This window comes from Daucus carota, chromosome 8, assembly GCF_001625215.2.
Source record: "Daucus carota subsp. sativus chromosome 8, DH1 v3.0, whole genome shotgun sequence".
Classification (NCBI taxonomy): Eukaryota; Viridiplantae; Streptophyta; class Magnoliopsida; order Apiales; family Apiaceae; genus Daucus; species Daucus carota.
The window spans coordinates 21,858,321-21,870,370 of record NC_030388.2 but is presented as its reverse complement, the minus strand read 5'-3'; the positions used below and the strand labels follow the sequence as shown (position 1 = coordinate 21,870,370).

At 33.4% G+C, this 12,050-nt stretch overlaps 2 protein-coding genes across 2 annotated transcripts; both read right to left on the bottom strand.

Annotated features, from left to right (window-relative positions):
* Nucleotides 1–4,062: 4,062 nt before the first annotated feature.
* On the bottom strand, nt 4,063–5,114 carry LOC108198893 (uncharacterized). Its single transcript, XM_017366664.2, has one exon. It carries the CDS (start codon nt 4,767–4,769, stop codon nt 4,266–4,268), a length of 504 nt encoding a protein of 167 aa, XP_017222153.1. The 5' UTR covers nt 4,770–5,114; the 3' UTR covers nt 4,063–4,265.
* A 1,033-nt stretch (nt 5,115–6,147) lies between these two features.
* Nucleotides 6,148–10,892, bottom strand: LOC108197881 (probable GABA transporter 2). Its single transcript, XM_017365619.2, has 7 exons — nt 10,519–10,892; nt 10,121–10,351; nt 8,144–8,241; nt 7,702–7,888; nt 7,346–7,476; nt 6,851–7,087; nt 6,148–6,689 (listed from the first exon to the last, which is right to left on the bottom strand). Exons 1-7 carry the CDS (start codon nt 10,634–10,636, stop codon nt 6,300–6,302), a joined length of 1,392 nt encoding a protein of 463 aa, XP_017221108.1. The 5' UTR covers nt 10,637–10,892; the 3' UTR covers nt 6,148–6,299.
* Between the last annotated feature and the right edge of the window lie 1,158 nt (nt 10,893–12,050).

The window sequence follows — 12,050 nt, the reverse complement described above, 5'->3', positions numbered from 1 at the left end:
ATTTACGGATCCTATATTTTCTTTATTATATATTTCATATTTTCATTTTTTTTAAAGATAAAATAGTCCCAACATAATTTTATAATCAACAAAATGTATAATATTGAATTATTATTTATTATATAATTATCAAAACTAAAGTATATATATATATATATATATCAATTGAAAATAAAAATTATTTTTAATAAGTATAATAGACTGAACTATATTTTTATAAAATACCATCAAACTTTCATATACAAAACAGAGAGAGTACAATCTATTTTTGGGGACATGTTAAAAGACATACAAATTCCTGACCGTAAGATTTTTCCCGTCCGGCGCTAAAAAAGCGTTGGACATACTTAAAACTTTGTTTTAATCTTGACCGTTAGAGCTGGACTAAAACTTTGTTTTAATCCTGATCGCTGGATATTTATTCAACGGTCAAGAACCTGTGTGTTTTTTAACGGGTCCCCAACATATGTATGCTAGGGACCTGAACCTTTATATTATTATTTTATTAAAATCGAAATATTAATAATTTTATTGGGTGGTCGAGTTTTATCAACCGGACGGTATTATTCTGCTGATCTCCTTAATATATAACATGTTCTAATAAATTTTTTATTAACAATTGAATCAAAATATTTAAATATTCGGTCAATAATAATCAGTTTGTATTTCAATTAAATTTAAAATAGAAACAATAAAATTGTAGATGTTTTTTTTTATCGAAAAATTGTAGATGTTATAAATCATCCATATATGACACGGGGATAGCATATGTATGTGATAAAGTTGGTATCCCTCAAATATGCCGCTCATCCGACATCCAAAATGATCTCGCGTTTTATCAAATCAAAAGAGGGATATCGATCTATGTGATTTTTACATTTTTGTCGGTAGCAGTGCAGGTGGTCTAGTGTTTGTTATAATGAATGTAATGAAGGTCGAATCCGTTACGTTTTTCAATCCATAATTATTATGATCGGTTGATTTTTTAGGCAATAATGTATTTGTAAATTGGATTGGCCTTAGTTACGGGTTTCTCTTTTATTGACTATTCATTATTTGTTTCTTTAAATAGAACAGTTACTTTTAAATTGTGATTGTAATCGGAGGGATATTCTTTATGAATATTTATTACAATTTATGGGAGTCATTAATTATGACTTTATTATGCCTTTAATGGTTTTGTTCAAGTTTGGATGCCATTTTTATGGCTTGTTTACCATTTTGACTCACTTGATTGTTGCTAATCTTGAATTTTATTTTTTCTCGAGTAATTGCTTTTAAATATATGCTCTAAATGCTTTAATTCTCATTGATTAGAGTTTAATGCAATTTGTTAACCGGTGTATATTTATTTGCAGTCTTGATTCATGGTTTTGTTCGTACCGTATATGGGTGGCCATAATTGATGGCGTATATTCTTGGCCTAATAATCGGCAATTTGGTGCCATTTTGTTGGTTTGTTTATTAATTTTAATTTAATTTTTTATTTAAAATTTTAGATATGTTTTGAAAATTATAGTTTTATTTTAATACATTTTATTAATTATTCTTAGTAATTATTTATTTTGTTATATATCTAGCCAAAGGGTCTCCCTTTGGTTAGATATAATTTTTATTCTGTTTTCTTTCTTATTTTATCTTCTTTTTGTCAAAATATTATATATATATCATTTCTTCTACTTGTACCATTTTTTGATAATCTATACTGATTTTAATTATTAAATTTATTATTTTAATTTTCTTGTTATTAATGGATCGTATTTGTTTCAGGTGGCGTGGTCTTACAAATTGGGACGATTTCTTTTCGGACATTAAGGTCTTATTGTCTAAGCTTCCGGAGACATTTTCATGTCTTTCGGTTAGATGATAAGCTTTTTTGAATGAAGGAAACTCCTCGGAGTATTGGCGTTTATCGATACGAGCAAGTGTATTTCTGTCAAAAAAAAAAAAAAAAAATCAAAAGAGGGAACCCATTTGTCTCCCCACATATTCATGAAGGGCATCCGGTACAAAATATTCGACTCAACTTTAAATGGTCGAACACAATACTATAAGTAAAATTTAAATTTACATAATTAATAATTTAAATTTAAATTTAAATTTATTAAATATCTTTTTGACATTTTTTAATAAAATTTAAACATTTAAATGTTACCAAAAAAATTCACTTGTTAACCAGAGCTAATACCGCTACAAGAACATTTCTTGTATAGCAGGCAACTCAGATGAGGAGAGGGGATTTATAGCCAACTACCTCATAGTTGAAGAATTGATGAAAGGCAGATACAAAAGGCTGTAATGTCTAACGAACAAACTAAAAGTAGCAAAATGTTACTCCCTCTAGTCCTTATTATAAGGCACCAAGACTTTTTGCACACAATTCTAGGTGCTTTGACCACATACTTAAAATTATCTTTTTAAAATTTTTCTTTTTCTGAATTAAAATATGTGATATATATTTTAATTCAGAAAAAGAAAATTTAAAAAAAAATAATTTTAAGTGTGTGGTCAAAGCAACTAAAAATGTGTGCAAAAAGTCTTGGTGCCTTATAATAAGGACTAGAGGGAGTAATTAATTCAAACCCTTCACTACTCTGATCATCGATCAGTAAGTTACTTTTTCTACTACTTTTTCAGTAGATAAACCCAGTCGTCTCTTAATTAATTATAACCATAGTTGATGGCTACCTTTACTGAAATCCTTTGTACTTGCGTGCAGCTTATACCTTTATATCCTTGCACCATTTTATATCATGTATACCCAGTGTTGTAAAAAGCGGGAATCGGACTTAATCAGTGAAGTCACAGAACAGGGATTAATCGGTGATTAATTGAATTGATCGGTGATTAATCGGATTAATCAGTGATTCATCAGAGATTTAATCCGTTCGGCGAGATACGGAACATGGATTAATCGGTGACTAATTGTGATTAATCACCGACTTTTAGAACAGAGTGTATACCTGAGGACTTCGGGAAGCAACTGGGCTATAATTTCGATTGTTCTCTGTAAATCAATAAATATTTTATATTATAGAGTCTTGGTAGAATGTGAAAAATAATGAAGAAATTTATCAATAATATTAATGTGTTTCGATGGTAGATAAGAATGAAAATCAGGAATAAAAATGGAGATATAGAACGAATAGTATGAGTATTGGTATGTGAATGGACGTGTAAAGAATGGTTTACTTATTAATACCACCAAATGGTTAATCCAGACACCGACACACTAGTTTGAGATTCTGATTCTCGTTAGGCAGACTCATTAACATGAACCAAACAGTTAAACACCTTCATTATTTTGTAAATACTTTTTACCCAATTTTATGTCTGAAGCGTTTTTTTATATATTATATAATAGATAATACAATGCCACCCTTTGTTGTAGGGTCAACTCGCTGCCGTTCCCAACTTGGTGAGCTACTGCAGTTTCGATTTGCTGGCAACCCGTCTCTCTCAATCAAAGATTATTTTAAACGTACAACAATCTGTATTGAACTCGATTTATGTACAATAATGAGAATAAAGACCCAGTACCATTAAGTTTCTTGTATGACTAGTTCCTTAGGCTAAAGGCTTGAGTTGTGTGTACGAACTATGAACATGCAGATATATCCATGATGGCGATGATGAAAGAAATTATTGACTTGGTTATTTTATTTGGTATTATCGATTGTTCGAGGAAGTTTGTAACCAGTCAAAATTCAATAAGAAAATGCTTGCTTAATGAAAAAGCAAACAACAAATATATAAAAAACACTCGCACAAGATACAAGACTCGAGATTTCAATTATACAGTATATTTTTAGTTAAACTGTGCAATTTAAATTTAATATTTTACTCGAGATTTCAATTATCCAGTTTAGTTATGTTATGTAAATTAAATCAAATTAAACAAACTCGGAGTAATTACGACACACACAATCATAAGAAAGATCGAGATACTTCATAATTGATGTCGACAAATTAAAAGATATCAATATCTTGATGATCAGTTGCACAAATTCAAATACGAGACTGCTAATTCTATAATTACAAATGAAAAATATGAAGTATAAGTTGCAATTAAAGGAGGCTACATAAGCAACTTCTTGATTAATTCTCAGTGACGTGAAATTAGACTTAAATCAGATATACATAGTTTATAACTCTACCAAATTAATTAAGGTGATCGACGACAGTTATATAACATATATATTACATAATGATCTGTCATATTATATACGAATGTTAAACATTCTAAACAATACTTAATACATATGTCATGCACATGAAATACCGACAGAAGTGGCGGCAAATCGTTCGGAAGCCGATCTTTCCACCAAATTCGACGCGCTTCTCATTTCCGGAGAAAACCCGCCTTCGTAATCCCCCGCATTCGCATTCTCCGACACCTCCGGAATCGTTGTCAGTGCACCGTACCTATCGTAAACCCGATCATGATAAGCTCGTTGACTTTGGACACGAAACAGAGTGCTCGGACTTTGTTTAGTCCTGAACAACGTCCGCATGAGCTTATTAAATGACCGCGAAATTTTCGACGATTTTTTGGACGAGATTTGCGGGGGGTCATATTGAGTTTGATGCTGGCCTGAGTCGGGCTGAGGAAATCGACGGGTGTCGGTTAAATGAGGCATCGATAAACTTCGCGCCGATGAGATGGCCGAGTCGAGTTGACGTTCGAATGATTTGAGCTCGAATGAGTCGTAGAGTGAACTTCCGCAATCCCAAACCGTTGCCTTTTGTGATCCTTTCACTTTTTCCATCTTCCGTTTCTCGATCAAAACACTTAAAAATACGTGTAGATAGGTATATTATGGAAACACAAGAAAAACGGGTAAAATCGACCGATAACAAATACGTAAACACAATAATATGTTGTGCAACAATATTTTTACAAATATTGTCCGTAGTATATATGGATGGATAGAGTAGTAGATGTAGATGGAGAGCAAGGCAGTTGAAGTTTGATTAGGTTATGGCGTGGTACAAATATAAAACATATGGTGGGTGCGAAGCAAACGCGTCGCAGTCTTTAAATGAAGGAAATTAAAGCGCTTTTCTTTAGTGCTTCACGTTTACATGTTATGGACCATGGAATAGTTAGTGATCCATTCATGTGTTTTTTGTATCAGGTAATTCAACTTCATTTATTCATTTATTAGACAATTGACTTTCTTCTATGTGTTCCTTCAAAACTAACTAAATCTTCCCGAATCTTGATATTGTTGCGGTACATCTGGTCGACATTGAGCATCTTCAACGAGATTGGCTAAATTGATCTGGCGGTAGAGTAAGCAAGAGCATCTCCAACTACATAGAACTCGTCTATAATTATGATGTTGCTTATATTTGTCGAATTTCTACTGTAAAAAGATTTAGCCAGAATCATCGAAACAAGGTGCCTTCAATAAATTTTACAAAATGTCATGCATGTCCAATTTAGCCAACTCCGTTGAAGATGCTGTAACATTCAAGCAGGTAAAAGTTTGCCAAAATAAGGTTTGAAATTGATAATAAAATAACAAGACTGACTTCTGGGAATATGACATATGATTAGTTGTAATTATGTACTGATTGAGATTAAAATATGATTACCAATTCTAAATTAGGGTATAATCCCTTTGTTTAGGTGTTAATAGGTAAGCAGTTGTTACACCATCACATGTGGCCTGTGTTGAGGAACTATTAGTGGCTTAGTGCATGGTGATGCATAATTGTATATGCATATAATCTTGTTCTTCTCTGTTTAAAAGATAAAGCTGAGGTCACCTTTTTTTATTAATGAATCCATCTCTTTCAGTTTTAGTATTACCTGGAGAAATGGGAACCTGTGGTAAGTTAACAACAGGCCAGATACACAGGAGCAGATAAGAAGAATCAGTTGAAATGTCACCTTTATGTTGGCTCCCCACATGATTCAGCATTTAGGCTGAGCTTTCGATTTGTCGTTTCTTCTGGGAATGTTTGAAGTGTTTCTTTATTTGCAGATAATATGATTTAGTGTATTCTAATGAACTCGGATTAGATTATCGTATACCAGAGAATAACTAGTAGGTCAAAAGTCTGGATAGAGGAACCTTGTGAATAGCAAGAGGCCAAAATGCTGAACTGAAGAATGAATAATAGGCTTGCACAAACAGATACCAGAAAAAATCTGAATTAATTCAGTATATAATGAAAAAGCTTGAGGTGCATAAAATATTAGCAATCTTTACAAGAATTTCGATGTATTGGACAGTTTGTAGGTTGCTATGAGCTAGGTAGAGGTTTCTATATATGGTGTAAATGTGAGATTAGTCGACTACATCACTAGAGAAGAGCTTAAACTTGTTGGCATCATGGATTAACTTCCTTACTGAAGAAAAAGTTCCCAGGAGTCCTACGCATGTAAAGACTATCATTATAGTGTTGTTGAGCCAGAAAGTGTAGGATGATCTAGGGGGCTTGAAAGTCATATTGTAGAGAAGCATTGGCAGGATAAAATCTAGCGGGATGAAACCAATAGCTCCGACGACAGCACTGATGTCTCCAAAGAATGGTAACATTGCTGCAAAAAAGCCACAGATTACCATGTAGAGTGATCGAAGAATTAGCCTTGGAATTAGGTTCCTTTTGGAGAACAGTCCTTGCTTCACATCAGCGGATTTCTTTTCCATAATCTCATATGCTACTTGTGAGTAAACCTGAGTATCAATTGAACACAATTACAAGAGTGAAACCTATGTAGCTTTCATCAGTTAACGATGAAATGTAAATTTATCCTACAATGTAACGCTAAGTCTGTAATAAGTTTGTGCTATTATTTTTGGATTGCTCAAGTACTCAATAAATTTAGTAAGCTCACCAGACCAATGGCGAAGAGCTGAAGAAGAACAAAGATAACAGCAAGGCCTAAAACCCATGTTGGAGCCAGTGCGGGTCCTTCATCTGGCAGTAGGCTATTGAGAATGTTTGAACTAGCTTTGTTCCCAAATACCCAGTACCCGGAAATTGCAGCCGAGTAAAAAGTAATGAATATTACTGAGTAACACATTGTCAGGCCTTTCACCATCTTCCCAGTGACCGGTGGAGCTAAAGTTGCCTGTTCAGATTCAAAATTTGACATGGTAGTTTTTATATTCAAAAGATATACATACACTAGAGAAGTTCTTAGTACTAAAAAAATTAAGTTCTGCAGCTTCTTCATAAAATATGCAACCATAGCCATAGGCCTAAATGGAAATCCAGAGGTTCGTATGACCTCTGGATATAAAACAAAAACTTGATTAAGATTTTTATCTGTCGTTCAGTATCCATCCAGTAATTTAATGATGATGTTTAATTAAAGATATGAAAATACTTGTATTTCAGGAAGTATTCCATTTCCATAAATGGCAGCAATGATAGAGATTGATGTAAAGGCACTGAAAACTCTTGAAGCCCCTGAATCTTCCAAAGAATAATCCCTCGAGGGAGCATTTTTTGAGGTAGCTGCAAGACATTTTAACTCCATTCAAAGTGCTACCAATCACAATTGTATTCAACTAATGTAATAGTGTTCATCATCTATCAAAATAGACTTAGAGAGACACATGAGTTGCAATAAACAGTATATGATCATATTTTTCCTACGGTCAGACACCCCCATTAAGATCCAACGGAGCAGAAACCTACTTAGCTAACAGACACGTAATGATGATACAAGATATAAATTACCTGCATAGATACAAGCAGCAGTGACAAGGAGGGTGTAGCCCAAGCTGAGAAATAGCGAAACAAGATTGATGTGCCTGAGAGAGTGAAAGGTGGGCATCTGAGAGAGAACTATCATGACTCCTGTCACAATTGCTATAAACTGATATAGTTTCCAAGACCCATCGGGATCTAATTGTTGGTACATTATCTAGAGAAGCAAAAAAGAATAGGAATGACTCAGGATCAATGATATCACATATAAATTGATGATATTTAAAACGACAATGGTACATCTAAGACTAGAGTTCAGAGTTATATAATTATGACTTATGCCTCCTGGTTACATATTCTACTTAATTATGTTGTCTTTCAAAGTTCAAGGTGAAAGGACTGTTTCAATTTGGTTATCCAGTATCGACTTATCATAGATAAACGTAACTTAAGAAAGTTTTAATACCTATACCTGAAGGCAGTCTCCTGCAAGCAAGATAGCACCAATCGATATGCCAGTGTTGATTGTTGTTTGAATGGATATTACAAAATAAAACATCCAGCCAGACCCTACAAGAGTGTAAACTCACGACATGTGTCAATGAAATCTAAACCCCCTGTTCGAATTCATAAAAGCACTCCAAACGTTCCAAAAACTGGGACTTGCAATCATTAGTTATCATACTATAGTTCTATAAGGTGAGAGTACTTACACTTCCAGAACAGTAAGGATTACAAATTTGAAGCCAAGCATGGTGAAAGATATGAATTAGCAAAGAACATGTAATATTATATTACTGAAGCATTTTGAAAATGATATACATGTCATTATTGAAATTTACCACAAAGCAGCTATGCTCAGTTATCAAATATACAACTTGGGCTTAAAAGAGGATTGGCTGAGAAACTAATATACTTGATGTTATTATATTGGCAATGTTCTTAAGTATACAGTAGAAATCTACTGTCGGCATTTTTTACCTTTCAGGAAGACTTAATAATCTTTAGATAATTAGATCCTGCCTAAAAGATAGTCGTATTCAAAATTTCATAAGTTCAAACATAGGAGGAACCTGTTTTCCAAATAAGAACTTCAAGGCCAACACAGAGAGTAACTATGTGTCGGATTAATTAAGTTGTCACTTGTCCAGCTATGTATAAAGTCACAGAAAATCACAGAAAGTTGAATGTGACTGACAGTTGAACCTACAGCTTTTAAGCTTAAGTGCTTAACCATTGCAAGTGTAGCAACTTCTACAGATGATATTCGGATAAATAGAGAGACTTTCATGAAAATCAAATCCAGTGCTCTTATATTTTTCTGTTTCTCAGTTTTGAAGTACTGACTCTGAATTGTAGGTCTAAACAAAAGCAAGCGGACTGAGATAACTAAATATTAGGTAGAACAGAAAACTGTATTTCAAACTTTTGGAGGGCATGAGTAAGCACCAAGTTCTAATATAACTGTTTTTTTTTCAGCTTTCAAAATAAGTAAATTGTAGGTCCAATAAAAGACATGGGCTGAGAGCCTGAGACAAGTTAAATTTTAGAAAGACCTGAAAACCCAACTTCAAACTTGTGGGGGAGGCGCCATGGTGTGGAGAACATCAAAGTTCCCACTTCCATTATATGGCTAATTAATATGTTCATATCCAAGAAGGTGAATTAGCATTAGCACACCTATAATTGTTATACTGTCGTGACTATTATCATGCCCTTCTGAGAACGTACTAATATGTTTAATTTGATTGAATTTTTCGAAGGTGAGAGTAGCAAGCCTCATTATTTTAAGACTTTGAATACTGATACATAACATAAATATTCTGCCATCACACATCCACATCATCTACCCACCAGACGTCTACATAATAACTATTGGTGATCCCCACCAGGCACCATCAACCCTCACATTTTCACTTTTCTTGGTGAAATCATTTTCGCAATTACTCTCATAGGCCTAAGAAGAGACTTAAGCTTTTGTCATCAAGAACATAGAATCTATTGCTATGTTTGGCAATCTTAAATGCAAGTAAAATCGAGGAATCAATGATAGCTTAATGTCATCTATCAAAGCAACAAAGCAAAAATTTACACTTCAAATTCTAGTAAATCTATTGAGAACCGTTCCATCTAAAATTTTAAGGTATCAGATAAAAGTCCCAAATGGATCTTATGCTATATTTCAACACTCCCTCTCACTCGAAATCCCATCATTTTGGGTTGAAAAGTGGATCACGGACGCCCATCTTTGGACAATTAATACTTTCGTGTCCATATTATATTATGAGAATATTGGGGGTGACGGAGAGTCGAACTAAAACTATAAAAAATCATATCACCTATAAAAAATCAACTAAAACTTCAAAATAATTGCATTTCAGCACGCTTTTATCAGTTTCTTCGGACAAGCCTAAATTCTGTGAATATACCAAGAAAGTAATGAAATTACCTAGTACATCAGCAGCTAGTTCCCGGAACCGAATATGTCGCCGGCCGGATTTTTCACAACGCTCAAGCACAAGCGACATGAGATAGTAAGAATAGAAAGTAACAGCTCCCATTAACGTCAAAGAGAAGAACCCAAGTCCCCATCCCATTCCCCTGAAAGCAAACGGCAATGACAGTATCGTAGGCCCCACTATCGCCGTTGTCAAGTGAAATCCAGCATGCCACCATTCCCCTGATCAACACATTCATGCTCACACAAACATTAACATACATGCACATAAACTGATAAACACATATAGGCTCGTGCTCAGGTGAGAACAGTTTTTAACGTAACATTTTAGCTCGGAACAGTTTTAGCGTGTAAACACGTGAGAACCGCTACGAGATCATAGACAATACCTTTTGATTCAAGCACAAAAGCAGCACCTGCATCATCTTCACGGCTAGTATCCTTCGGTACTGAACCAATCTCTGAGTTCCCTTCCATAGAAATAAAATTTCTTTTTTGTGTGTGCATAATATATTGAAATTCGGACACAAATACAGATAGGAAAGTTGGGTCTTGGTTTTGCCGCTGTGATACAGAACTAGCTAGCTATATATATAGATCATAGACTCATAGATACATACAATAATGAGATACGTATTTAAGTAATTAAATACGGAATGATTTAAATTTTTGTGTGTGGATTACTATAATCTCCCCGCGGATACTCTGAGATTTAACAATGTAAATGTAGGCTGATATTTTTGGAATAATAATCAAATTCTAGCCTACTATTAATATGTACAAGATATAATGATATATCACCTTTCATAAAGCTTAGATTTGATATAATTATAAGAGTAAATAAAAAGAAGTGGTGTTGTAGTTTTCCAAATTTTACAAAATTTTGGCTGGACTATAAAAACTACATATTGGTGGCTGGAGTTTACTTCTGTCATGTTATCTTTTAACAAGGTGGCTGCCGTGAACCTCCGTTATTTTTTCTCCGTTGACTCCAAAAAATAAAAGAGTAAACGATAAAGTGGTGGAAATCCAGTCAACATTTTGTTAAATTTGGAAAACTACAGCCACCACTTTGTTGTTTATTCTTTTATTTTTTGAAGTTAACAGAGGATAATTAACCGAGGTTCACGGCCGCCACCTTATTAAAAGGCGAAAGTAAACTTCGGCCACCATTACGTAGTTTTTAAAATCCAGTCAACATCTTGTATAATTTGAAAAACTACGGCCACCATTTTGTCATTTACTCTAATTATAATATCATACGGAATTTCACAGCTGCTACTTTGAAAAACCTTATTAATTCTTAAGAGCTGGTAACTTCTTTTTTTGAGAAATTAAGAGCCCGAGTGGTGGCTTCATCTTCTGTTGGAAACACCCAAGTTCGACTCTGACTCAACCCCGAAAAGTATTAAAATAGATGTTTGTAAGACTTTAAGCCTAAATTGTAAAATAAAAATAAAAAAATTAAGAGCTGGTAACTTGCTGCTAAAAATTATCATTTGATGTGATAGCTTTATATATAACTTATTACTTTGTCTTGAGGCGTTTTATAAATTTTCAAAGTTTTTGATGTTATTATTAATAAATAAATCAGAATACAGTCAGAGTTTTTGGGAGTTTCTTCCATCCACATATATTTGTTTAACCAATTCATGACCCTGATCTATGAATATCTCAAAATTTAGAGATGAAAAGGTTTATGTTAGAATATAAAATATTTTTTAATATATAGACGTTACATAATGCCATATCTACCAATCCAACAGCTTGGAAGTACTTTCTGAAAATGACCGAAACAAATGACAAAGAAAAAATAAATTAATAAAGAGAAGAATCTAATATAGAATTTCTATTTAATAAGATATAAACAAATAGTACTTTATGGAGTAATAAGAGTAACAAAAGTTATTTATTTTAAAAA

Coding starts and splice junctions, on each gene's coding strand:
- LOC108198893 (XM_017366664.2), bottom strand. CDS start 4,769: ATGGAAAAAGTGAAAGGATCACAAAAGGCAACGGTTTGGGATTGCGGA.
- LOC108197881 (XM_017365619.2), bottom strand. CDS start 10,636: ATGCACACACAAAAAAGAAATTTTATTTCTATGGAAGGGAACTCAGAG. Junction 8,242..10,120: donor ACTAGCTGCTGATGTACTAG/GTAATTTCATTA, acceptor ACACTCTTGTAG/GGTCTGGCTGGATGTTTTAT. Junction 7,477..7,701: donor TGCTGCTTGTATCTATGCAG/GTAATTTATATC, acceptor AATGTCTTGCAG/CTACCTCAAAAAATGCTCCC.